General features: G+C 41.0%; 1 protein-coding gene across 5 annotated transcripts in view; it reads right to left on the bottom strand.

The window, feature by feature from the left end:
* Positions 1-14,172: 14,172 nt before the first annotated feature.
* The window catches only part of lpp (LIM domain containing preferred translocation partner in lipoma), a 117,625-nt gene continuing 105,207 nt past the window's right edge, over positions 14,173-26,590 (bottom strand). For all 5 annotated transcript variants that reach the window (XM_077584612.1, XM_077584609.1, XM_077584613.1 and 2 more), the window contains exons 9-11: positions 17,364-17,542; positions 17,148-17,268; positions 14,173-15,939 (exon numbers count right to left, since the gene is read on the bottom strand). In XM_077584612.1, the coding sequence (XP_077440738.1) occupies positions 15,811-15,939; positions 17,148-17,268; positions 17,364-17,542 (429 nt within the window). In that variant the 3' untranslated portion in view covers positions 14,173-15,810. The remainder of the gene's footprint in view (positions 15,940-17,147; positions 17,269-17,363; positions 17,543-26,590) is intronic.

The following is a 26,590-nucleotide window of genomic DNA, read 5'->3' on the forward strand; positions in this document are numbered from 1 at the left end:
CCCACCATGAAGAAGTTCCAAGCTCGGCATCTACTCTGTGTGTGTGCAGCGGCTCGTTGGGGCGTAGACAGACACGGGAGCTTTTTTAGCCGCGGAAATAATGCAGGGACGACAGTGGCGGTGGGGGTGCGTGGGGGCGGCGATGAGGCTTCATTAGCTCCGCAGAAGCTTGTTGAGCTGGAAAAAAACCAAAACATTTTGACAAAAGAAAATACAAAAGCTGCTCCGCAAAGGACTCACGCTATGTAGAAGGACACTTTTTGAAGGGCTGACCCCATTTGAATCCTGTCGCTAACCAAAACAGCAGCACTTACTGAGGTAGTTTAACCGTCCATTGTTCCCTGCGCATTCGTGAAGATGAACGTTACGTTATGGCACAGTAAATACGATTAGTGTTCCAGTAGACTCTGATTTCTGGTTATTACATGCTTATGTTCTGTTGCCGGCCAAAACAGCAGCACCTACAGAGGTATGTAGGAATTTTAAACTAGGACATTTTTCCAAATTCCAATTCTGAATCGATTTTTGGATTGTAATTTTTACCGCTTCTTGCTGATTGGGTGTAAGGCATCACGTGGCTCTACCGTCTGCGGCATCCATTTTGAAGTAGAAGTTACCGCATAATGGCTGACCTGGTAATTAAAGCAAGTTCACCGCATGGTTTTTAGGCCCGTTCACACATCACAGCTTTGTCACATCATAGACAATAAACAAAAAAGAAAAAATCAGAGCGCTAAAGTCTTTATTTAAATGTTGATGCCGTCCCCCAGGCAGTAAAGCTTCCTTTTAAAAAGTAAGCACTTGCGTAATAATAGATAGCGTTGCGGGGCCTGCGACGTGCAGTTCAAGACCAGCCTTTGCCCCCCACTTTTTTCCCGTGCAAACTTTGTTTTCCCTGTGGCGTTAAAAAAATAAAAAAAATAAAAAAAGTCCTCTCCACTTCTTTCCACATGGACAAGATGATGCAACCACTAAGTGGCAGTGTTATTCCAGTCATGGTGAACGCAAGCTGCACCGGAGAGTGGGCTCACATTTAGAAGAGAGTAAATACATGTGATGTTACAACATGTTCCTTGTGTAATGCGGGCTGCCATGTCAAATGAGGGCATATTGACCAAATAGTTACGTATCTGGAAAGCCCTCATTTTAGTTTGAGACATGGCTGTTGGTACTTTTGTGCAAGTTGATATATGACCCCCATTACGGTTCAAATGACCCAATTATCAATCAAATCTGACATTCAAGGTGCATATTTTGGATGATTAGGTCTTCATGTGTGGACATATTGATCTGACTAAACAGTTACATATGTGGAAAGCCCTCACTAGGACCTTTAGTTTGAGACATGACGGTTGGCACTTTCGTGCAAGTTGATATGTGACCCCCGCTATTACTCAAATTTGTTTGTAGACAGTTGATTTATGACCCCATTATGAATCATATTTTGGATTACGATATTAAGTCTTCATGTGAGGACATGCTGATCTTGATAACTGGAAAACCCTCATCAATACCTTTGATGTGAGGTATGACTCCATGTGTTAAAAATGCTTGTTACTAGTATAATTGTTTTTGTGTTATCATATGAGGGTGTACTAGTCTTACACCACAGTTACAGCTGGAAAACACTCACTAGGATCCTTAGTTTGAGACCTCACAGTTGGTACTTTTTTGCAAGTTGATATATGACCCCCAATTTGTTTGTAGTTAGATTTATGACCCCATTATTAATCAAATTTGACATTCAAGGTGCATATTTTTGATTATCAGGTCTTCATGTGAGCTCATACCGATCTGACTAAGCAGTTAAGATATCTGGAAAGTCCTCGTCAATTCCTTTTGATGAGAGATATGACTTTATGTGTTAAAAATGAATGACCTTGTTACTAGTCTAATTTGGGTATAGTCTAATAGGGTATACTATTCGACACCATAGTTATAGCTGGAAAGCACACACTAGGACCTTTAGTTTGAGAAATGACTTGGTACTTTTGTGCAAATTGACATATGACCCCCAATTTGTTTGTAGCTCGATTTATGACCCCGTTATGAATCAAATTTGACATTCAAAGTGTATATTTTGGATTATTAGGTCTTCATGTGAGGACATACTGATCTGACAAAACAAATATCTGGAAAGCCCACGCCAATACCTTTGATGTAAGGCATGACTTTGTGTGTTAAAAATGTACGACCCTGTTACTAGTCTAATTTGACCTGGGGATGCACGTTTGTGTGTGTGTGTGTCATCATATGAGAACGTACTAGTCTGACACTTTAGTCACACACAGCTGGAAAGCACCCACCAAGACATCTAATTGGAGGTATGACCCCATGTGTTTCGTGGCTAATTGATTTATGACCCTAAAGATCACTGCCAGTTGTCACTAACATATTTTATAGCTTACATGCATGATAAATGCAAGCTGCATGTTTTCTGGTTATGAAGCCGTAATCGGGCGGCATATTGATAGTAAGGCTGCAGATCTGAAAAGTCCTCATCAAGCCCTTTGGAAAGGTTGATAAGTAAAACTGTGTCACTTAGCACCTTTAATTCACCGTCTCTACTCAGGCTTTTAGGACTCGCAAATCAAAAGCAGCAATTTCCAGGCTATTTTTCCTTGCCAAAGTCACTCTGCGCTCAAGGCTGCAGTGCAACAACATCACACTTTATTGTGAATTCTGTGTGTGTGTGCGTGTGTGTGTGTACGTGGAGGGTGATTCCAGCTGCGTATCCACGGCGACACAGGAGGCCATGAAGCAGCTAAGAACCTTTTTCACAAAGACCGATTACGCAAAAGTGTCACATCAGAGACACGTAACAGAAGCCTGGTGTGTATCCACGTTTACACAAAAGCCAACAAAGGCGGGATACTGCTGCCATTTGAGAAGTTTACACAAGCGAGCCAGCGTCAAATAATTAGATAATGGAGAGAGAAAAAAGGAAATATACAAATAATATGCATAATTTTCCTGGTACACGCCACTCTCGTGTGGATGAGCGGTTCGAAAAATGTCTGGATTTTACTGGTAACAGGGTCATAAATCCATTTAGCACTTTGATGTAAGAGTCATTCCTCTAATTAAAGGTGGTGTTTTGTAGATGTAACTATACCGTCACTGTGTGTTGTATGTTGTCAATATCATGACATAATAACCTAAACTCATGCAAATCTGACTCATTACAGGGTCATAAATCAACTGACGAAAATGTGGGGAAAAAATAATATAAAGAAAATATATATAACAATTTAACTTAAATGGACCTTTTTAGATATGTATAATTTGTCAGTATGCCCTTATATGAAGACAGTAAAATAAAAAAAAGAACAATCAACATTCTAGCTCAAATTTGACTAATAACGGTCTTAAATCAAACTACTCACATCATCTCACATCAATTTGTCACAACCCACATTGAGTCATAGCTCAAATTAAAGGTCTTGATGCAACCTTTTCAGATATGTCATTATGGTATCAATTTCAATATACTGTATCCTCATATAATGCCCCCAAGCCCCTCCCCCAACAGAAATGTAAATTATGTGGTCCAGTAACATAATCATAAATTAATTTGCAACAAAACACATGGAGTCATACCTCAAATTAAAGATCTTGATTGGGCTTTCCATATTGTTTACTATTTTGTCAATATCCACTCAGATGCTGACTAATTAGCAAGAAACACGCCAAACTGACTCACAACAGGGTCATAAATACATTTGCAACAAACCATATTGAGTCATATCTCAAACCGAAGGTCTCAATGTGAGCTTCCTAAATGTATTATTATTTTGTGAATTTGGCATTGTATATGGTTAGATAATAACAAAAACATGATAATGGATGGATGTTTTTCTCAACCACTTAATTAACCCTCAGATTACAGTTTGTTTGTTTTCATACCAAGAGAAGCCTCGCTCACTCACTAACTGCAGGTGACAAATATTAATAGAACATTCCTGGAAATCCTCCCCGGCACCTGACGGAAAAAGCCTGGGCCGCAATTCACCTTAAAAATGAGTGTCAAGGTTGAGCCGAGGCTACTGAAAGGAAAAAAAGAAAGTAAAACGAGCTGTAATTTAGGACGCCGGGGCCAGAGGTGAAGCGAGCGTTCAGGTAGTCATCCAAACAAGCAAGCAAACAAACAAACAGCAACGTGGACGGTGTGGTGGGGGAGGATGAGGAGGAGTGTGCCAGTTCACAGATTTGTCATGCAATGCCTGCAGGGAGACAGTGCATTTTCTGCTCGGCCTCCAAATCACTTTCTGCTCTGCCGAGCCAGCGCACACAGCCTCGTCTGTGATGTATCCAGCCTGATTGCTCCCTCGTCATCATTAACAGTGTAAAAAAAAAAATAAAAATGCTTAAATTCCACCTGTGTGTGGACTTTTTTGTTTTGACTTGGGGGATAGTTTCGAGTTGTTTTGTGGATTTCTATTACACTCTAAAAAGAGAATTGTTGAACCAATTTAAGATTACAAATTGAACTGTTGACCAACTTTTAATAATCGCTTTAACTGGTAACACACAATTGAATTAAGTTAGTCCAAAGCGAATATATTAAGTTTAACTAATTGTGTGTTCATTAAACTTAATACTTTGGATTGGAGCCACTTTGGATTAATTTAATTCAGGTGACTATATTAAATTTAATGAACTCACAATTAGTTAAATTTAATATATTCGCTTTGGACTAAGTAACTTAATTCAATCGTGTGTTACCAGTTGAAGTGATTTTTTTTAAGTTGGTCTTAACTCATTCACTCGCAACCATTTTCACTGAAGCAACCCCCTTTGCTCCCGGATGTTTTACTGGAATTTAACTGATTTTGCAAGTTCAACAGAATATTCTGTTCTATTGCTAAAAAAAAAAACATGATTAGAGTCTCTTTTTTCATCCGGAAAAAAAGTATATTTGTATCTGTTTCCGTTTTGTAGCAATTAGCATTGGAATATAGCTAAGTTCCATCTTTATTCACAAACCTGTTAAAAACACTGGCAAAAAGAGCTTGTTGCAACACGGCCCCGGTTGATCTCTTATACGCTGCTGCCACCTGCTGGTTGTTTTCTTTGTAATAACTACCATTGCTTCAAGCGACCTCTTCATGTCAGAAGCTGTATCAAAGCCTTCTGTATGCTCTAGCATAAAAAAAAACAACAACATATAAATATGTTTTTGGGTTTGAATATGTTGTTTTTTCTGACTCTTTAGAGTGTATATAAGGTAATAGCTGTCACAAATAACTCGCAACAGGAGCAATAGCAGTCATTTTATATTATTTTTTGTGTCTAAAATATTAAAGTTATAGCACCGCCTCAGAGATGCTATTCATTAGCCCGTCTATGGCGTTTTGAATTGTGTGTTAGCATTAAGCTAAGCACACGTAAGGCAAAACTACTATATAAATCTCTTTGTTTGATGTTTAGTTAGTAAACTTCAACTGGGAGTGCCATTAAACACCCCGAAGCCTCTTTTATGTAGAATTGTAGATGACTAGCAAGATGAGGCAAGTGGAAAAGTATACTTGTATCTCAAGGCACCACAGTATTGTGACTTGACTGTGGATTATTTCTTGTTGGCTTGTTTATTTCTATTCCTCAAGTGGCGCTTATCATGAATAACTTACAAAAGGAGTCACACATATGCCAGTGCATGCTATGTTTTTTGTTTTGTTTTTAAACTGTGGATTATTTCAAAATTTCCAGTGGACGTACGTACAATGCTGCATGCAATGTATACGTCATATAATGACTGCTTTTTTTTCTTCTTGGCTCGACAAACTTTTTGTCTGTGAAAGCAGAGTTGGTTTGTGTGTGCGTGCGTGCGTGAGAATGACGATGCCTTTGATAAGACCACAGCGTTTCCCTTTCAGCTCGTCTCTGTTGGGGGGAAATGAAAGTTAATTTGAGGTAGCGAGGTGAGGAAATGAGTGAAGGCTCACTTGAAAATGCCCCCAAAAAAACAAAAAAAAAACATTCCCGCCTTCCCAAAGTGAGGCGAGCATCCGGAAAAGAAAAAAAAACCCAAAACAAGTTCATTTCCACCTGCGTGTTGACTCGATAGCGTTAGCGTAGCTTGTTTGGAGGGAAAAAAGCAGGATGTTCGGCGGCTACTAAGAATAGCTCGGCTGACCCACTTTTTCAATTGGGCTGAGTGTTATTGTGCAAAAGGAGAGATCACAGCAGACTGTGCAAGTAGGCTTTGTTGACTCTGTGGATTATTTCCAGACATTCTGGTTATTTCTATTGTGCAAGGTGGCGGAGATCTTGAAAAACTGGCGAGGAACCATCGTGTTACAGTAATTGCCTTGTCTCCGTTGCGAACATGACCAAGTGGAGTGCAGTGGACTTTTTTTTTTTTTTTTTTTTACTCTTGTGGATTATTTCTAGACGGTCTGTTTATTTCTATTGTGCAATGTGGCGGTGTCACGAATCACGACCGGTTCTGACTGGCTGATCTTTTTTGCTATGATAATGTCCATTGAATTAAAGCAACAACAAAAAAGTTTACAAAAACTGATTGTCTTTACAATCTGTTTAACTCATTTGCTCCCCAAAACATATAAATACGTTCTTTTATAAATATTACCATGCTCCCAAAAATTTATTCATCCGTTTTTTTATGCTAGAGCATACAGAAGGCTTTGATGCAGCCTCTGAGTTGAAGAGAATGCTTGAAGCAATGGTGGTTAGTACAAAAACGGCCAGCAGATGGCAGCAGAGTATAAGAGATCAGCCAGGGCCATGTTGCATAAAGCTCTTTTCCCCAGTGTTTTCAACAGATTTGTGAATAATGATGAAACTTAATCTTTTTAAACTTTTTTCCTGTTGAAAGAAGAGATTATATTTCTTTTGGTAGGTTCCATGTTTGTATAGCAATAGAACACAATATTCTGTAGGCCATGCAAAATCAGTCAAAATTAAGTAAGACAGCCGGGAGCGAAGGGGGTTGCTTCAGTGAAAATGGCTGCGAGTGAATTAATCATAGGGGGCCTGAAATGGATTAATGAAATTTCAATAAAAATGAATCAATCAAAATGCCACGGTTCCATGATAATAATTTATGCTAACCGTCACCTTTCACAATAGAAATAAGTCTGACCTGAAATAATTCAAAACCTGTAACGTACGGTTAACACAATTCAAGTGATCTCTCCTCTCAACAATTACACATGACATGACAGAAATAAACACAACTGATGAAAATAATCATAATTATAGCAAGGCGCCAAAGAGCTGTGTAGAAAACCTGGACAACCCCCCCCCCCCCCCCGCATCTTGACACCTATCCCATCAATGAAAGTTCTGCGATTTGCGGCTGGGAAAGAGAAAGGAAGCATCGCTCCTATGGCAACGGAACATCGCTTAAATGAAGACAAACAAGCGGCCTCTGAACCTCCACCTACGCTCACGCACGCACTCACGCACACACGCACGCACACGTTAACTTTGTAGCTGATTGCCAAAGGCTGCGCTTAAATAGGTCGCGCCTGGGAATCATTGTATTAAGCGCCGTAAATAGAAATAAACAGCAGAACAATAACAACGCGTCGGCATCTTTTTTGGAGGGCTGTGCCCAAAAAAAAAGAAGAAGAAAAAAGCCGAAAGAAAAAGTCCGCGGGGAAGTGTCATTTATTTTTTTCCACTCATCTTTTTAGTGTGAAAAGTGTAAAAAAAAATAAAAAGAAGCCAATTATGAGCAGGCAGACGAGGGCGTGATAACATTGTTGGCTAAATGAACTCTTGTGAATGAGGCAGATAAGACCAGGACACTCCACTTAACGCACGTCAATGACCTTTTGTGAAGGGAGGATGATTAAAGAGGCTGAAAGGAAGTGAGCGCTAAAAGACAGGAAGTCAATTTGCAGCCTATTCGCGCACGTGCAGACGACGTTTCAAACCAATGGAAGATGCGTCGTCCACGTCATATTTGTACTTTGACGGACACTTTACCAGGGCTGGACAAATAAATGGTCACGGAGCAACAAAAAAAGTTGAAATCAAATGTTTTTACAAATCAGGCAGGTAAAGCCTACTTGACCATCTGAGCTTTATGGTTAATCCGAGGCACTAAATCTTGCAGTGCTGGTTCACATTGAGCATGAATTTGGATGTGATCTCATGTTTGTAACCAGGGCCATGTTGAAAAAAAACAAAAACTCATTTACTCTCAATTCTAAACAGATTTGTGAATAATGATGAAACTTTGCTATATTCTAATGCTAATTGCTGCAAAATGTAAACAGATAGAAATATACTTTTTTTTTTCCCTGATGAAAGAAGAGACTCTAAATTTTCTTTTGGTAGGTTCCATGTTTTTATAGCAATAGAACAGAATATTCTGTGGCCTTGCAAAATCCAGTAAAACAGCCGGGAGCGAAGGGGATTGCTTCAGGGAAAATGTCTGTGAGGCCAATACCGATATTCATCAAATTACAGGTCTATCGCTACTTCCTGCCTTTGGTCCGAAGCACTTCCTGTCAACTGTCAAGTTTCTGCTAATCACTTCCTGAATGTAATGTTGCTCCTACGTTTGACTATTTGACATTGACGCACTTCCTGACGGTCACACGTTGCGCCTTAAGTACTTCCTGCCAACGTCACATTATTCCTAAGCACTTCCTGCCTGCTTCCCATTCCGGGAAGATTTCAGCGGTCGTCATCCTGCCGCGTCAAGTCAACGGCTTCCACACGAGAGCTGACAACGACACGCTACAAGCCGTGACTATTTCGACAGCGTTGCCTCGTTCCGTGCCAGCTCGCGCTCGTCCTTTCTCGCTCTTAATTCTTAATGATTTCTTCAAATGCGAGCGGATATCACTCACATTCTTTCCCGCCCTAGGTGCAACATTCCGAGATGTAAATCCGAGGCTAACCCGCAATTTAAGCTCCCGCCGGTGCTACGTGCGCGTGTGGCACGATTGCGTGGCGTGCCGCGCAAAAAGAGCAGAAACGCCGACGCCATCCGCAAAACGACTTCCAGCGTGAAGCTCGTGAATCATTGACGAGCGGCACGGGAGCAAAAAACACGCGTGGCCGGCGAGCAACCAGGAGGCTAATGCTAAAAACGCGGAGAGTGTGGTTCACCTCAAAAGTGGTGATTAAACTTTTACGAGGAGATGAGCTTAGGCGAGGGGAGGCGTTTAATTGAGGATAACGAGCTGAACTCAGATCCTCGAACCGGAGACGTCACGGGTGCTTTATTTTGCTCCCAAGAACTTCCTGTCGATTTCACGTTGGTTCGACGCACTTCCTGTCTGTGTTACGTTACTCGTGAGGACCTCCTGTATGCACTTCCTGTCTGCTTTACTAAAGACTTCCTGTTTGCTTCACACTGCTTTTAACGAGGAGTGTCAAAATGAGTGCGTTATTTAAAGTTCCTTTAATAGCACACATTTTTTAAACGCGCGATTAATGACTGTACTGCGGGAATTCCAGTCGCAACGTCCACATACATTTTTTATTTATTTTTTTATTTAATAATAATGCATATATTTGTGAAGACTGGGGTCAAGTTGTATTTTATCTTTTTAAAAATGTGCAGAATTCCACACGTTACTTCATGTTAAAGATTCGATAGCTCTTAATATGAAAAAAAAAAAAATGCACTAAGGTCTTACAAATGCAATTATGCCATCTAGTGGCAGAAAAATGACCAACACAAATCAATATCACACTTGTTTTTTGTTTTTTTTCCACATTACGGTACATCTTTTTAACTTAACTAAATTTTATAATTTCACTTTTCTTTGGTTGCAAAACATGACATTTTACATTTTAAAATAATAAAGAAATGTGCTAATGGTAGTCACATCCTGCAGTCATATTTGCACAATAAGATTTTTTTTATATCTTTTTTTTTTTTAATGATAAAACATTTGTTCTCAATGTGATAGTATCTGATGTTGCATTAATCCAGTGCACAGACTGAAGTCAATGATAGTACACACAACCTGTGACTTTCAGCTGTTTACACGCACTCGCGCACACACAAGCGCGCGCGCACGCTCGAACCTTGCACTGCTAATCCAGAAAATCCCCCCCAACGCACACAAACACTCACACACACGCACGCACACACACTTCCTCTCCTCCCAAATCCCCTTAATCACAGCCGCTTGATCCCCAACAAAAAAAACAGGCCGCATAAATCAATCGGGGATAAGACGAGACCTCAGCCAGGGTGAGGCGACGTGAGGAGCAGGAAGAGGAACGCTTACTTTTTTTTTTTTACAAATACATCGAGTGACATTTGGCTGTTTTAACACCTGAGAACGTGTCGGACAAATTGTATGATGATCTAAATGAGCAGTAAGAAGCTACAATTTCATCCTGTGGTTCTCGAATTCTGAGAGCGCGCAACAGTGGAATTGAATCATTTGGGGTATTTTCTGCCACTTTAAGTTAATTTAATTAAATACATCATGGATTAAAATAAATAAATTGATAAATTTATTGATTAACTAATTAATCACAAAAAATTATCGCAATGATCATGTATTAATGCATATTAATGGCACTATTAATTTTGACCACAGATGATCCTTAAACTCGAGAGCGGATGGTTACGTTAAAAGGTAGCAGCGGTTGTGTTTGAGCAATAAAAATAACTAAATGCATTAAAGTAAAGACTTTAATAAATGACATTCTGAATATTTGTTCATGTCAAAATATTGGGGTTATTTTTTTCGCATTTTAAAATATGCAAGTAACTGATTAGAAAAAGAGGATGAGCGTATGCAGTGGATCAAAAAATGTTGAAGACGTCCTCATAACATGAAATGTCAAATGAATTAACACATAACAGATGCTCTTTAAATTTGGTGGGCAAAAATTTTTGGATAAAAAAGTCTTTTGAATTAAGCGAAAATTCTAAAATGTGATTAATCTGATTACAAACTAATCATTTGACAGCACTAAAAAAATATATATATAGATGGGTTAAAAACAAACTTTATAAAAGTACATATTGTGGCCAATATTTTTAAAGAATTTAATGTAAAAATATGTATAAACTGTATATTTTTCACCCAAAACATTTTTTTTGATTGCTTGAATTGTATTAAAAAAAATTTAAACATAATTATCACTCGCCTAAATTTTAAATGAAAAAAAATATATATTGGTCAATTGTTTTTTTCCCCTCTTCATTACAAAAAATAAAGTTTAGTTTATTATGTGGTTGACCTTTTCCAAATGATATCTTCTACCACCTTTAAAAAATAGAGATGAATCAATACTTTTATTACATAAGCTATTTTGACAAATTTTTTTTGCAACTGAAAATCCATACACACAAAAAAACTAAATAATTGCAACACCATAGATGAGTTGACTACATCATACACAAAATCTGTGAAATTTTCCAATACCTGGAAAAAAAAAATCTATATTGGGTATCTTATATATATTTAAAATATGGAAAAGTGCAACAGTTCCTCCCTGTGTGGCTAAGAACTAACAAAAGTCATGTGAGTTTTTTGGGTGTTTTTGGCTTGGCCGAGTTTGTTAGCAAAAGACCAACAAGGGACGCTTGCTGTGAATAATTCATCACTCCGGTCTTTGTTGGGCGTCCAAAAAGATTCACTTTTCAAAAATAAAAATCATTGTAGCTCCACTCGTGATCAAATAATTGTCCGTCAAGGGAATTAAAACAACACTTTTTTTTTTTTTGTTCTATTTTAATAGCTTTGCACTCATGGAATCACTGAGACGCATTAAGGACGAGAACAGTCAATTAAACGTCGTGTGCAGAAAATTGCTATTCATGCTGGGACTTGTATTAATATATACTAATAGACTCATTGACTTGAGTGTGCACATATTTACATTTAACACGTCTAATAGTGCAGCTAGAGTTCGGCCCGATTATCATTACCACAGTTGACAACTGCAAATTGGAATGCAAATCAAGAAACTTTTCAAAACACTTTTCCACATGACTTATTGTCACGTGGAGGAATGACGTTAAAATCGCAGACACGCTCGGGACATTTAGTCGATGCTAATACTCGGCTAACATAAGTGGCTGGAATAATAGGGAAAATTGTGCTTAGCATTCAGGCTGATATCGAGGCGAGGAGAGTGTTGGCAAAAATGGTGGCTAAAATGGTGGCTAAAATGGTGGCTCAATGTAACGGCTAATGGGAATGTCCAACACAGCACATCTCGTGGCTAATTAGCGGCTCAAGTGAATGGAATAGCGGCTAATAACAACACAGCTAACAGAATGGCTACAATGGCGTGGCTAACAGAGTCAGCTTATCTAACTACTGTATATACTTTTGTTGCTCGAATGATTGATCTCGGTGACCTTTGACTGGCCTGCTGCACTCGCACAATGAGTGCGATCCTCGTAGCGCTCGGGTAGCGCTAGCCGAGCGAGCGGCGTCTGCTTGATATTCATGACGGGAGCGTCGTGAGGATCCGGGATAAGTCCTCCGACTTTAGCGACTTACGGGCGGGAGCGCTACGGAAAGGTAACGCGGTTCTCATGATTTAAGGAGCTCTTTTGAGGCGGCACCTTGCGACCTCGAGGCTAAGAAAAGAGAAAGAAAAACTCACTTTCACTTTTCAACCTTTTCATTCTCGCACGGAATTGTTAAGAAAAAAAGAACGCGCTGGTTTCCTTGACAGCTAGTCACAGAGCTTACACTTGGCCAAAAGTCATGGCTAATCGACGGTGGGCTAATAACAGCGCTAACCGAGTAGCTAATATTGATGAAGAACATGAGAGAATTCTTGTAATGAAGCGTGCTTTCAAATGAAAACAACTGTGATCTCATTGAAAAGACCACTAGCTAACATGCTAAGATTGCTAATGAAAAATCTAACATGCTCACAGAGGAAAAGCTAACATGCAAACTTAACTAAACCGAGCTAACGCGCTCACAGAAGACAATCTGCTAAGACCCCGATCCGATCTGGGAGCCGGGTCACATTTGGTACAGATGCCGGTAAACTAGCTGTAAAAGCTCAAATGAGCTACCATATTTAGTGTGATTCATGTGAAACAATTTTTCAGTAATTGTGTGTGCGATTGTGCGAACATAAGGGGATGATTTGGCGGGAAATATTTGAGTGGGCTTGATTAGCCGATCAAGTCCTTAGCAGTTTTGCAGGTTGCTAACACTCCACAGCAGCACTGGAGTATGACTCATACAACTGCACATGTGAAAAACTGTCCCCCATTCACCTCATTTTCAACCTCTTGACCCCAATTTGCCCCCCCCCTTTGCGTCCCACATCTCACCCACTTCCAGCCCCATTTTGTCCCCTAAGCCACCTTTCAACCTCTTGCAGGCCCCTTTCGACCCACTTGTGACCCCCCCCAAATTTCTTCCCCTTGCGTTCCCATGCAGCCCCTCGTTAATAACCCTCTTCTAGCCATACTCTTGACCCATCTACCCTTATTTTGCCCTTTTTCGTCCCCCACTAACCTCTCCTGCGGTCCCGCACTGCTTGCTTCAGAATAATTCAGTGTACTAGAAGACGTTTAAGCAGGAGAGAAAAAAAAAAGCCAGCGGAGACGGCGGGATATTTATGCAGAGGAGGGGACTGTATGGGTGGGGTAGGGGGGAGCAATGTTGGCCGGGGGGCGCATCACTCATCAATTTGTTTGTAAACAACAGATTTATGCGCACTAAAGCGAGCGGAGAGCCGCCGGCGACTTTAGCGCCGCACGCAAACGCATGCACAACGAGCTCAGCGCTTTTTGGCCTGCAGCCTGTCGAGCCAAGGAACGAGATGGGGGGGGGGGGGAGAAAAAAATGACCAGGAAATCTCTCGTCATGCTGGCACGGCAACAGCTACTAAAACATGCACAGAAACATGGAATGACTCAATATGACCAAATAGAAATGAAAGAAAAAGCTGAAGTTATCATGCTAACTGACAACTGTGAAAAAGCTAATATAGGAAAAGCTAACTTGCTAATTAATAACTGAATAGGCAAGAAAAAAATGCAACACAAGCTTAGCTAAAATGCTAGCTATACCAACTTAACTGAAAAATGTAACATGTTCAAGCTAACATCCTTGCAGAAGGCAAAAAAAAAATCTAAAACGCTAACTATGATCTTGTGTAGAAAAGCGAACCCAATCACAGCAGGAAAGCGAACATACTAATAACCAACAGCAAAGAGAGAAGAAAGAGTGCTACAGGTACTTTTTTTTTTTTAAATTTTTATTAAAGAAGGAGAAAAAAAGAAAAAAAACATGCTTGCATGTCAGGCAGCCATCTTGTTTGTTTACTTTGGTCACAAAGGGGCAAAGGCACTTTTTTTTTTTTTAAACAAAAAGACAGCAAGCTAACAGCTCAAAAAACATCATTTACTTAAATCTTTTAAAAATATGATCGCTTTACGTCATTTATTATGTGCTAACCATTTAGCGCTAGCATCGTGGACTAGCTTAGCAAAATGCTGGGAAATAATAAGAATCTGCGAGCGTGTCATACACTTGGGGACTAGAAGTCGCTCTTAGTCAGATGTTTTGATGCTAATTAAGCCAGGCTAATTTAAGCAGCTATTGTTATTGAAGAAAATGTTCACTGCGAATCTCTGGTATGCCTTACTGAGTACCGCAGCGAGAAACGATAAGAATGGACGAGAGTGTCGTACACTTGGTAGTCAAACTACAACGCTCTCGCAGTTAGCCGCCTTTACGCCAATCTAGCTTAACTGCAATTTGTCGTACACATGTAATGCCTGCAGCTAGTTTCTAACTAGCCTAACTTAGCATAACGGCGAGGCTATCTTCATGCTAAGTTAGGCTACGTGTAGCTTCTACCATGATGTAAGAAGAAATTGTATGCCGATTAGCCTTGCTTAGTATAAAGGCAGCAAACGATAAGTCGGGCAAAATATTGACAAATGTGCACGCAGTTGCTAACGGCGGCGGCGTACCGATGGTGTTAAGACACAAAGATAGCGATGAGGATGCTCTGCTCTGTACATGTAAAAAAAAAATCAAAAATCAAAAAAATCCTCAACCCATAAAAATTCTCATAAAGTGTCCATGCGACTGACATTAACCATATTTGTGGCAAAATTTATGATAGCATGTGAAAAAAAATGAAGTTGTATATTTTTTTCTGCATAGGAGAAATAATAGTTCATAAAGAGGCAACAACGCAAGGCTATTTTAGCGGAATGTTAGCATGATGCTGATCAGTGATAAAGAAAATGTTGGAATGGTCACAAATGGCAAAAATGTTGATAGGTATTGGCTAGTTAGCTTAGTTTAGCATAAATGTGGTGAATGATAATCTGGCATGTTTGTTCTCCAAAGTCTGTATGCTAAGATAGGATAACTGTACCTTTAAAAATGTTCCTAAAGTAGGCTACAATGCTGATTAGCCTAGCTTTCCGTGAAAGTGGGAAATGCTAAGAATCTAGCCACAATTTTAGATTTCGTCAACATCTTGGGTTGTCGTACTCTTTGCAGTCAAGATCTGTCTCATAGTTCGTTGTTTTTATGCTATGCTAGGCTAAATACAGCATCATTGAGTAGCCTAGCATGAAGGTGACAAATGCTCAAAATATGCTAGCATGTTGTTGGGAATCAAAATTGATTCGGTACGTTTTGGATAATCACTGATTAGCCTATCTTGCCAAATTGAATTGATTTGCCACTCAGCTATTTATGCTAAGCTAGGCTAACCATATCATACCGTGATGCTAATTGTACAACAATGTAGTTAGTATAAATGTTTATCCAAGCGCGCGGGGAAAAGCATGTGTGCTAGCGAGTGGGGGAATGGGGAAGGAAGAAGAGATAAGCGAGCACAAAAAGATTGGTCGCCCGTTCAGAGGTCAGTGGTGGCCTTGGCGGAGAGCGCCTGGATGCGTCCCGTGTTACAGTTCTTGCACAGGACGTGTCCATCCAAAGGGTAGCAGCCCTGGTTGTCACCCTCAGACAGCAGACAGCCGCAGTCCTGCAGCCAAAAAACACACCTTAGCATACTCGCACATGCTAGCTTAATCTTTATGCTAAGCTAGTTTATGCTAATCAGTGAAAAACGCAACATTTTTCATGAGAAATTCGTTTAGCAAAATGCTAACTATTTTCTATTTGGACTCGCTTTTATGCTAAAATCGGTTAAATGTTTCATCTAACAAGTCGTTTGATATATTTGCACGACGGCCTAATAGGGCTGCGCATAAATATTATTTTTTTGGGGCTAATATTCAGAGAACATAACTTGAACATTTGTGACTATAAAATGGCAGATTTGCAAGAAAAAAACCTCAAACTTCTGAGAAATGCACGTAGCGTAGCGTTGTTGGTGGTTAATGCGACACTGTTTATAAAATGAAAAGGCAGGATGGTTCAACTTTACTCGTCATACGCGGCAGTTAGAGCGACATCACTTCCTGATCCCCGATCAGCTGACTAAACACGAACCAATCAGAAGCTAGCATACTTGAGGTCAATGCAAGTGAATGACGCAGGGCAGCAGATTCGACACATCAATTTAGATATTTGTACAAAAAAAAATAACAAAATGCATGAATGCGTAAATAATAATTCTGGAAACATAAATGTACAAGTAAATATACATTTTAACAAATGAACTTAAAAGTTTGATGCTCAGGCGTCAAATGCTTAACATCATATGGTTGAAGCAATTACTATCTTCTTATTTGAAAACTTGAGCGAGGTCGTTCGCTACGTGTTTCCGAGTTTTCTCTCCAATCTGACACTTTATAAAGTCCCAAATTTCCGAGTTTTTCTCTCACAAATTTCCCGCTTATGAATTCGCAAATTCGAGGGGGTTTTTTTCTTGCAAATTTGCCACTTTATAAACTCGCAAATTTCCGAGTTTTTTGTTGTTGTTGCAAATTTGCCACTTAATGAACTCGAAAATGTACGTTTTTTTAAAATTATTTTTCTGGCAAATTTACCACTTTACAATCTCACAAATCTGTGAGTTTTTTTTCTCTGTATATTGCTCCCACCCTCTATAAAAAATAATATAAATATTTACACGTGGTCCTAATACTGCCATACATTTGGGCAAACTCTAATTTGAGAAAATGTCAGCATCTCGTCACCCATTCGAATTTTCCAATTCGAGTTTCTGATCAGTAAAAACAAAACAATATCGTGATGATGGCGGCGACATGGGTGCGAAGGACGCACCTCACAACGGTAGCAGTGGACGTGGAAGTCTCGGTCCAGAGCCACAATGCGGACCGTCTCCTCCTGGCCGGGGGCGGGCATGATGGGCTCAGAACACACGCAGCAACGCGGCGCAAACTTCCTGCTCGGCAAACACACAAAAAAAAAACCACAAACGCAAAATGACGTCGAGCGCCTCCGGTGCGAGCGATCCCGCGCCGGTGCGGCCGTCCTCACTTGTGGAAGTCGTGTATGCAGTGGATGTGGTTGGAGGCGTCGACGGTGAAGGGGACGCCGTCCAGGCTGCGCTTGCAGACCACGCAGGTGAAGCAGTGAGGGTGGTAGGCTTTGCCCGTGGCCCGCAGGATGCGCTCCATGATGGGCTTGCTGCACATGCTGCACGTCTCCAGCGTGTTCTGGAAGCGCACGCGCAGACACGCGCAAGACCCGGGTTCGGGTTAGGATTTTTGCATTTGAAAAAAAGCAAAACAAAACAAAACAAACCACGTTTGCAACAGTTCATCGCTTACACGCTATTTCTAGACTTTGTATGAAGTGATTTTCAAAATAAAAGGCACTTAAAAAATAAATAAAAATAAAATTGTATTTTTTTTTTTTTAAAAAAAAAGCACTGATATATATATATATATATATATATATATATATATATATATATATATATATATGGGGGATTACCTGCATAAAAAAAAAAAAAAGCTCCTCAAAACTCGAAAGTTGCTCCTCAAACAAAGTCGCGGATGATTCTCAAATTCGGTACTTGAGTGTCCTCACATTGCCTGTCGAGGCTGCTGAGAGCCACAGCGGAGTGCGAGAGTGGTGGTAAATATTTCCACTTTGTGATGACGGCAGGCTTTCTCGCGCCAGGACGCTTGGGCAGGCGGCCCGCGGTGGAGGTAGCAGCCGTCTATGGATTTGTTTCCGTCGCTTCCTTTTGTGATGCCCTCATCGTCGAACCCTGGCTATTCGTGGGGGTTCGGGAGCAAGGCGAGCCACCGATTGTAAAAATTAGGGCTGGTGATCGATTAGTGCTGTCACTATGGATTAAAAAAATAATAATAATTAATCTATTTGATTATTCAATCGATTAATCGGGTTTCATTTTGCATTTATTTTAAGCATTTTTTCCTTGATTACTGTGTTCATTAAACAGTGCTTGGTGTTTATTTCGTACTTTGCATTATTATTTTTATTTTTGGTCATCGTTTTTCCAAAGTAAAAATAGATGTTTGCAAATGTCTTCTTTCATGAAGAACGACAGAAATCAGTCAACAATTACTGTTGATATATTGAAATCAGAGGATTTGGACCATTTTAAATAAAAAAATGGCTCCAAACGATAAATCGATTATTAAAATATTGTCGATTAATCTGTGAATTTTGACAGCTCTAGTCTTTCATGAATGGAAAAAAAATACTTTTAATACATTTCAAGAAAACATTTTTAAAAATTCGCCTTTTAAAATTATTTTTTGGGGGAGAATTTATGGGAAAAAGATGTATAAAATAATCGATTCATGGTTTTAGGATTCAATATCGGGCTTGAACAGGAAAATCCATTCGATATATTATTATAAACTCAGCCCTCGTAACAATCTGCTAAATCGATTATCATCCCTCTCAAGCGCTAGTTTCTACACAGTACAATATTGTATCGTGACATTTTTATTAGAAAACATAAGAAATGTTTTTTTTAAAAATGTTTTTTAGAGCCATTCATGACATTTCCGTCATGTCCGTGTGCAAAGTTGAAACCGGTTGCATCGCATTCCCTTTTGTTTATTTCCTGGATCTGTTCTCCGCCGTGGCCGTTTTGCGCGCTCGGCCGGGCTAAAGCGCACACGCTTCAGCTGCCTCCCAAATGCGCCCCCCCCCCACCACCCCCCCGTCCCGCCGCCTCCATGTTTCCAAACACGGTCGTGGCTGTGTGGCCAACACGGCGCCGAGTCACGCGCCGCCGGCCCCGAGCGCCGGGACCAAGCAAACCACGCCGAGCGCTCGCCGGCGTGTGCGCTGACATTCTGCGTCTGCGTGCTAATAACCAGCGCCCTAGCGTAGCCCGCGCGGGGAGGCTAGCGTGTCAGGTCACGTGGGGTCGCACCTCTGCTCTTTATCGAGGTCAACGACACTTTGAGGACGTGACATTTGTTTGAACCGGAAATGTTTTGAAAATCTCAACGGCCGAAACATCTCATTTGTCAAACTTTCATTGGATCTTATCTAACCATTAAATTCATATTTTTGATCAATTACAACAAATTACTACAGTTCAACAAAAAAAAAAACAACAACATTACGTTTTCTAGTTACAACTAATAATAATGAAAAAAAATCTAATAAAAATATATAGTATATTTAAAAAAAATGGTGTCATTATTATATTTTTGTACTTTTTGCATATCATTTGATCCCCCCAAAAATTATGTTAAGAAAATAACTATGAAATTAAATGGTTTGCATTTGAATTGTATCAAGTGATTTCTTTTAAAATACAAAAACTAAATAATAAATCAAAAAGAATTTGAATGAACTTTTGGCACATTTGACCTTAAATGCAATGCAAAACAAATAAGAATTCATATTAAATTTAATACAAAATAATTAAGAAAATAATTATTTTAATCACAATATAAATATTTTAGTCTTTAAGTATGTTAGCTTAATGCTAATGCTAACATAAAGAGAATGAAAAGTGCCATAATGAATGCCAAAGCATAGCATCCATGTGGTGGCATAATATTTAAAAATAATAATAACACTCACCGATATATATTCTTTATCCTCAACAAAAAAACAATGACTACACCGCTTTATGTAAAAAATGGAACAAAAATGGTTGAATTGGTAAAATATTATAGAGTTCTATTTTTCCCTCATGAAACTGCACGTGAAAAAATGTATTTGCGCGCAGCTTTGAATTTCCTCCTTGCCCATCGTATCCCCGGCGGCCGGATGTTATTTTTAGCGCGGAATGGGTCCGTGCGGTCACGCCACGTCGGGGCCCCGCAACGGGCGAGACGGCAGACTTTCATGTTTGGGACCGGCGGCCTCGTTCGTGGCTGGCGTGCGCTCGCGGAGAGGCTCGAGGAGTTCATGAAAAGCGAGAGACGCTCGTGGAAACCAAAAACACTCGCGGGGACGCGCTTGCGTGGAAACAATGTCCGCGCCGCAGTCTCGCCACGCGCGCGCCCTGGAAATGGATGCAAAAAAAAAAACACGTTTTTTAATGAGCTGGATGCTGCGAGCGCGCCAGCTTTATTTACCTCGCAGGCACTAAAGCATGTCGGGGGGGGGGGGGCGAGAACGCTAGTTGATCCGCATCCTTCCCTGCCTCTTGGCTCTCTTCTTGTGGGAATACCTTAGCCTTGTTTAGCTTAACTGGAGCATGTGATTTCACTTCCTGCCCCCCCCCAAAAAAAAGAAATGTGTAAATCTGACATGCTACCCTGACCTCAAGTAACCCCCTCATAATAACAATTTGGAATATTTGTTTCTCGGTCCACTTTTGAGCCCACAGGCCACCTGTTGCGAACCCCTTTGCTTTGACTTTGAGGCCGCTGCCGTATGCGCACCTCCACTAGAGGGCACCATACGTGCACTGCTGACGTATTGAGGCATCCTGACTTCCTCTCTGGCATGCGTGTTTGCCCACAAGGCTAAACAAACGTCTCGGCAGTAAAGTGAATGTAGGTCACACACACACACACGTGCGCAGACGCACACACACACACGCGCAGACGCACACTTGTCGTCAATTGTATGGCGAGCCCGCTCACTCCCGCTTACTTCCCGCAAAGCCCGTAGTGTCCGCTGAGAACCGGGCCCGGACGCTAAACGACGTCTGCCAGCTTTTGGCGAGGACGCGTGTTGGCAAAACAAAGCGTGTAGCGAGTAGCATGTGTTCCGCTGACACTCGGGTTCGACTGGGGGGGTGGGGGGGGGGCGCGCTTCAACATCACGATGGGAGGGACTGTCGAGGCGCTTCCGCAGGTGCTGCTGTTTTGGTTAGCAAAAGGGCCTTGTGGTGTCATTTTTGTTATGATCATGGTTCGTTTCGTTGATGCATGATTTTAAATCATGTTATAAAAATTTGAAATAGTTACTTTTTTCCCTTACATTTGAAAAAAATGTATTCCATATAATTGATGGACGTCCATCGAGCACATTTCCGTGTTTAAAGCTCCGCTCTGCCGTCCGTCAGCAATAAATGTCCGTGCGGAAACACAAAATATTGGTAATGATCATTATGGCCTGACCAATAGCATTTTTTAAGGCAGATATTTGGCGGGATAAAATTCCGATAATTGATTTATTGGCTGATTAATAAAATAAATAAATAAATAAATAAATCATGATTAAATGAAATTATTTTGGGGTACATTAATGATTACAATATAAAATACAAAAATACTTTGTCCTTTTGGTATTTAAAAATAAAACAAAAACATCAATTCCTCATCAAATTCTGCAGATTTTTGCCAATTTTAAAAGAGCTCATAACAGACGATTAAATCAGTCTGACGATAAATTAGTCATTTTGCATTAAGATTAGTCATAATAATAACAAATATTGATCACTCTTCTCAACACTCAAGGAAGAGTAGGAGGTGAAGAAATGCCAAATCGGGGCCGAGTCAAAGGTCATCGAGTTCATTTCTGTTCCGCTCCATGTTGTGCTTCCTGACGACTAAAAATAAACGCGCTGGGATGTCACGACGGCGTCTTAATGAGGCTGTCTAATATTGTTACCAAAATAAAAGTAGTTGAATGTTGTTCCGTGCGAGACGCTGCTGCACCCGCCCGCCAAATGTTTGGAATTATTGCTGGACTCCTCCGTGATTCATACGTGCCGACATTCAAGCTCGCTCTCTCGCTCTCTCTCTCGCTCGCTCTCTCGCTCTCTCGCCCTCTTTTCCTTTTTTGTCTTCTTCTTCTGCCCTCCCTGCCGCTGTGATGTTAAAACCGCTGGCGATTGCATAACGCGTTAAAACTTGCATCACCAATTTCCCGCAGTAAAATACTGGCATTAAAAAGACGAGAAGAAGAACCGTAATGGGGGAGGGGGGGGGGGCACACGTGTGGTGATCTTGTGATGATTGACAGGTGAGCGGCACCAATCAACACTGCCTGCAAACATTTCTTTGTTGATCAAATAAATCTTACTTTATTAAGTTATTAATCACATTTGTATTCAAATGTTCGATTTTCTGGCATTGCCTGTTTTGAACTTCACTCCATATTATATATATATTTTTTAAATGTATTAAAATACAGAATAAGTACCGTAATTATATTTTAATGTTAAGTTTACGTTCAATTTTGTACAATAATTAAAAACTCAAATGCTACACTGTTCATTTAGACACAATTATTCAACTTTTTTTTTAAATTTCTAAAATGCACATATATTAAAATTTGCAACAATTGACTTTTTTTTAAATATTTTTTTATGGCTGGTGAAATTTTAAGCTTAAGTATGTTATTATTAATTTTTTTTTCTTTTTATTACAGATAATATTTCAACAATACAAAATCCTTAAAAACAAAACAAAATTTTTATTTTAAAAGAATAAATAAATATACATCTTGGTGAAATTTTGCACAAAAGTAGTTATTAATTTGAATTAAACATTATTCAATGTAAAAATATACTTTCCATGAATTATTTTTCTAAATAAAAGTTTTTAAAAATAGTCAGGCCTGTTAACTTGGTGACATTTTACAAAGACATATTATGTACCTTAATTTTAATTAATTGTATATAATATTACAAAAAAAAGAAAATACAAATAAAATATTTGGGAGTATGATATACATAATTTAAAAGAATACAAAACCCCTAAAGTGTAATCAAAATTAATAATTAATAGTACCGGTTAAAAAAATAAATAATAACAAATACTTGCCTATCAGTGAAATGTCATGTAAAAAATAATTAAAAACAAAAACAAAATAAAAATTCTATTCTAAATTAATATAAATAAAGTGAAGCTTAAATTGTACACAAACGTGTTGGACTATTAAATAGAATTGACAAAATATATAGAATAGATCGATTTAACACAACAAAAGAAAAATGAGGCTTGATTTATTTGTGAAACTAAACCCTGACATTCAAACGTGCTCATTTCGCTTCTCTCACGATCGTCGTCTGCCAGCAAACGGCGTGCCGGAGATGCTAAATATGGCGGAAGGAACCCTCGCTGCCGACATCTGCTTATTTTATTCTCCGTGATTTTAACATCTCCACATCTGCGTCAGACTTTTTCTTTCCTCGCCGTGATGTGAAAAGCGCTCTCGATTGCATCACCGATTTCCCGCATATGAAAACACGGCGGCGTTCCGAAGCGGGCGAACAACTTCATCTCTACTCTTTTGACACACATTTTACACCTAGCAGTTTTTTTTTTTTTCCCTCTTTCGCCGTCGTGTTTTCCGCGAGGCCGATCGGGGCCGACGGGAGGCAGGCTGCGCTTTGCACGCGATTTATGACCTGGCAGGATGAACTCGCCGCCGCTAAATTTACTGCCGAGCTGATTCAGTGCCGCGTCTGCTCGGTGCCTGCCTTTACTGCTGTGGGACCAGCGGACGAGCCGACGAGCAAACGAGCGAGCGAGCGAGCGGCCGCAGGAAAGACGGGACAAAATGCCGAACGGATGAGTCACCTCGGCGGGAAAAAAAAAAACCTAACAAAGAAAGGGCAGGGGGGACGTGACTTAACGAAGCTTGACAAACGAGCCTCTTGTGCCGTTTACGAGGAGGACGTTTGAGGAGATGAAGTGAAGACGAAGAAGACGACGAGCAAACCATGATGACTCACAAAGAGGAGAGACGCCAGCGAGACGGAAAATAACATCAAAGGTTCCTCCAAAATGGCGGCGATGGATCGGACATGCTAAAGTTAGCATTATTAGCCCATTTTGCCACACCAGAGCGCAATGACTCAAAGAGGAGAGTTACTAGAAGGAAAAGACAAAAAAATCATGGTTATGCAAAAAAAAAAAAAAAAAAGGTTTTCAAACATGGATTGAATGTGCTAAACTTTGCCTTATTAGCATATTTAGCTATGACAACGATGACTCACACTGAGAAGAGAAATGCTAGCAAGATGTGACCAAAAAACATGCTAACTTTATTTCCCCCCCAAAAACATGATGACTCAATGAATCGGATATGCTAATATTAGCATTATTAGCTTATGTATCTACACGAGGCATTAAAAGTTAACAGCGACGAGTGAAGAAAGAGAGGAGTAATGCTAGCAAGATGGAAAAAAAAAAAAAAGCTTGACAAATAATAAAGTTCAAGGAGATGAAGATGAAAAAGAGTCGAACCTCGATGACTCACAAAGAAGGGAGAGTCGCTATTGAGACAAGATGGAAAAAATTGTGGTCCAATGAAAAGATCAGAAAAGGTTTTTCCAAACATGGAGTGGACACGCAAGCTTATTGATCTCAAATGACAAAAATAACGCGAGGACAAATGCTAGCAAGATGGGACAAAAAGAAAATTGACAAAACACGGAGCAGATGGATCGGACATGCTAAACTTAGCATTATTAGCTCATTTAACACTTATGATGATGATTGACAAAGAGAGACGAGATGCTAGCAAGACCGGACCAAGCAACTCATTATTCAAAGGGGGGGGACATCAACACTTTGTCGACTCCCGCCCGCTTGTGTTGAAAGCAGTTGTCACGGTGTGTGCGTGTCCCGCACCGTCACACACAATCATACGACATACACCGATTTTTTGTCCCGCCTCCGGCCCCAAAGTGTTGCTATTAGGGTCCATTGTTTGGACAAGAGTTGCGGAAGCTCCCTCATGTTTTTTGTCTAAGCATATTTCCTCGCCCGGGGGGGAAGAAAATATCGGCGACCCACTGCTGACCCGCCGCAATGTCACTCCGACTCACGGCATCGGCCGACCACCGCCGGGCTCTTTGTCACTTTCTCTCGGCAAGCGCGGCAGGAGACGTTGCCTAAAGTCCAGAGGGGTCACTTTCTGCCGCGCGGCGGGACGTAAGGCGGAGAGGCAGTGCCGGGCCCGAGCGGGACGGCGGCGCTCCTGCCACCTTTGGTTGCGCGCGGGGACGCCTGACGTGCGGCCCGTCACGTCGAAGGAAAGTCCCAGCCGGCGACGCGGGGTTCGCGCTTTAAGGACGGCCTGATGTCCGCACCGTCACGTTAGACTAAACTCCGGGTGGTTCCGACAGGTTTGTCAAAATGCGTCTGCGGTTGCGAGAGTGCAAAGTGGCCACGTCAGGAAACGCGGAACGAAAGAAAGCGAAAACTTGTCCGGTAATCTGCGCGAGTACCGAGCGCTAAGGTCTGGGAAAAGCGCGGCCCTTCCACGTTCTGTTGCCGGGTAACATTTAAAATGGACAGGCAGTGCCGGGCCACAACATCCGAGCCGGAGTCTCACCATGGCCCAACGGATACCTGGTGTGATTTGAGGGCCGTTTTAAGAGAAACTAAACTCGATACCAGAGGTGTCGAACTCCGGTCCTGGAGGTTTTGGATGTTTCCCTTCTCCAACACAGCTGATATATGATCATCTTGGAAGAGGGAAAGCTCCAAAACCTGCAGGACTTCGGCCCTCCAGGACCGGAGTTCGACACCTTTGCTCGACACCACCGAGTCGAGGTGGTCAAAATTTGTCCGGTAAACAAGTGAGTAAAAGAATCTCCATTGAGGTCGTGGCAAGTGCCAAGGTCAAGAAAAGCGGGAGAGAAAAAAAAAACCCGGTGGGAGGTTCTGGCCCAGTGCCATCCCGTTCCTGGACCGGCATGCAAATGTACTTCGGGCCAGCTCACACCTACACTCGAGAGGCCAGGCCAGGTCAACTGAGTGGAAACTTCAGCTCAGCAACCCCCCCCCCCCGGATGAAGGCGTGTCACAAGCATTCAGACTGAGATTGTCACAAACGATCCGTCGGGCTGCCAGCGAGCTCCCATTAGGAGGATCACGCTCCGTCCGGGTGACGTAACTCGCACCTTCGCGCACCTCAAGTCAACTGGTGGAGAACACGCCATCGTAGCGATTTGTTAGCGTCGCTCAGAGGCGCGGCGCCAAAAGGAGGCCTGGGGCAGGCGTCAAAGAACGTCGGGTTCGGATACCGTCGGGATCATCGCGCGGCTTGCTAGCGGGCCTTGACAGAAAGAGACCAGAAAAGAGGACTGGACTGGACTGGACACGGCACCGTGCGCTTTTGATATCCTCTTACATATGTTAGGATTGTTGGGATGTTCAAATGAGTGCCTTCGTTTTGAGTTACTTGAAGGTTTCTCGAACGCCACAAATTTGAACCCTGGATGATCCTTTAGCGCGACCGCGGATGGCTACGTGCGACGTAGCACAGGTTGTGTTTGAGCAATAAACGTAATTACATGCATTAAAAAAAAGCATTTCATAAATGTGTGCGTTTCACATTTAGATTATTTG

Source organism: Vanacampus margaritifer, chromosome 13 (genome assembly GCF_051991255.1).
Source record: "Vanacampus margaritifer isolate UIUO_Vmar chromosome 13, RoL_Vmar_1.0, whole genome shotgun sequence".
NCBI classification, from domain to species: Eukaryota; Metazoa; Chordata; class Actinopteri; order Syngnathiformes; family Syngnathidae; genus Vanacampus; species Vanacampus margaritifer.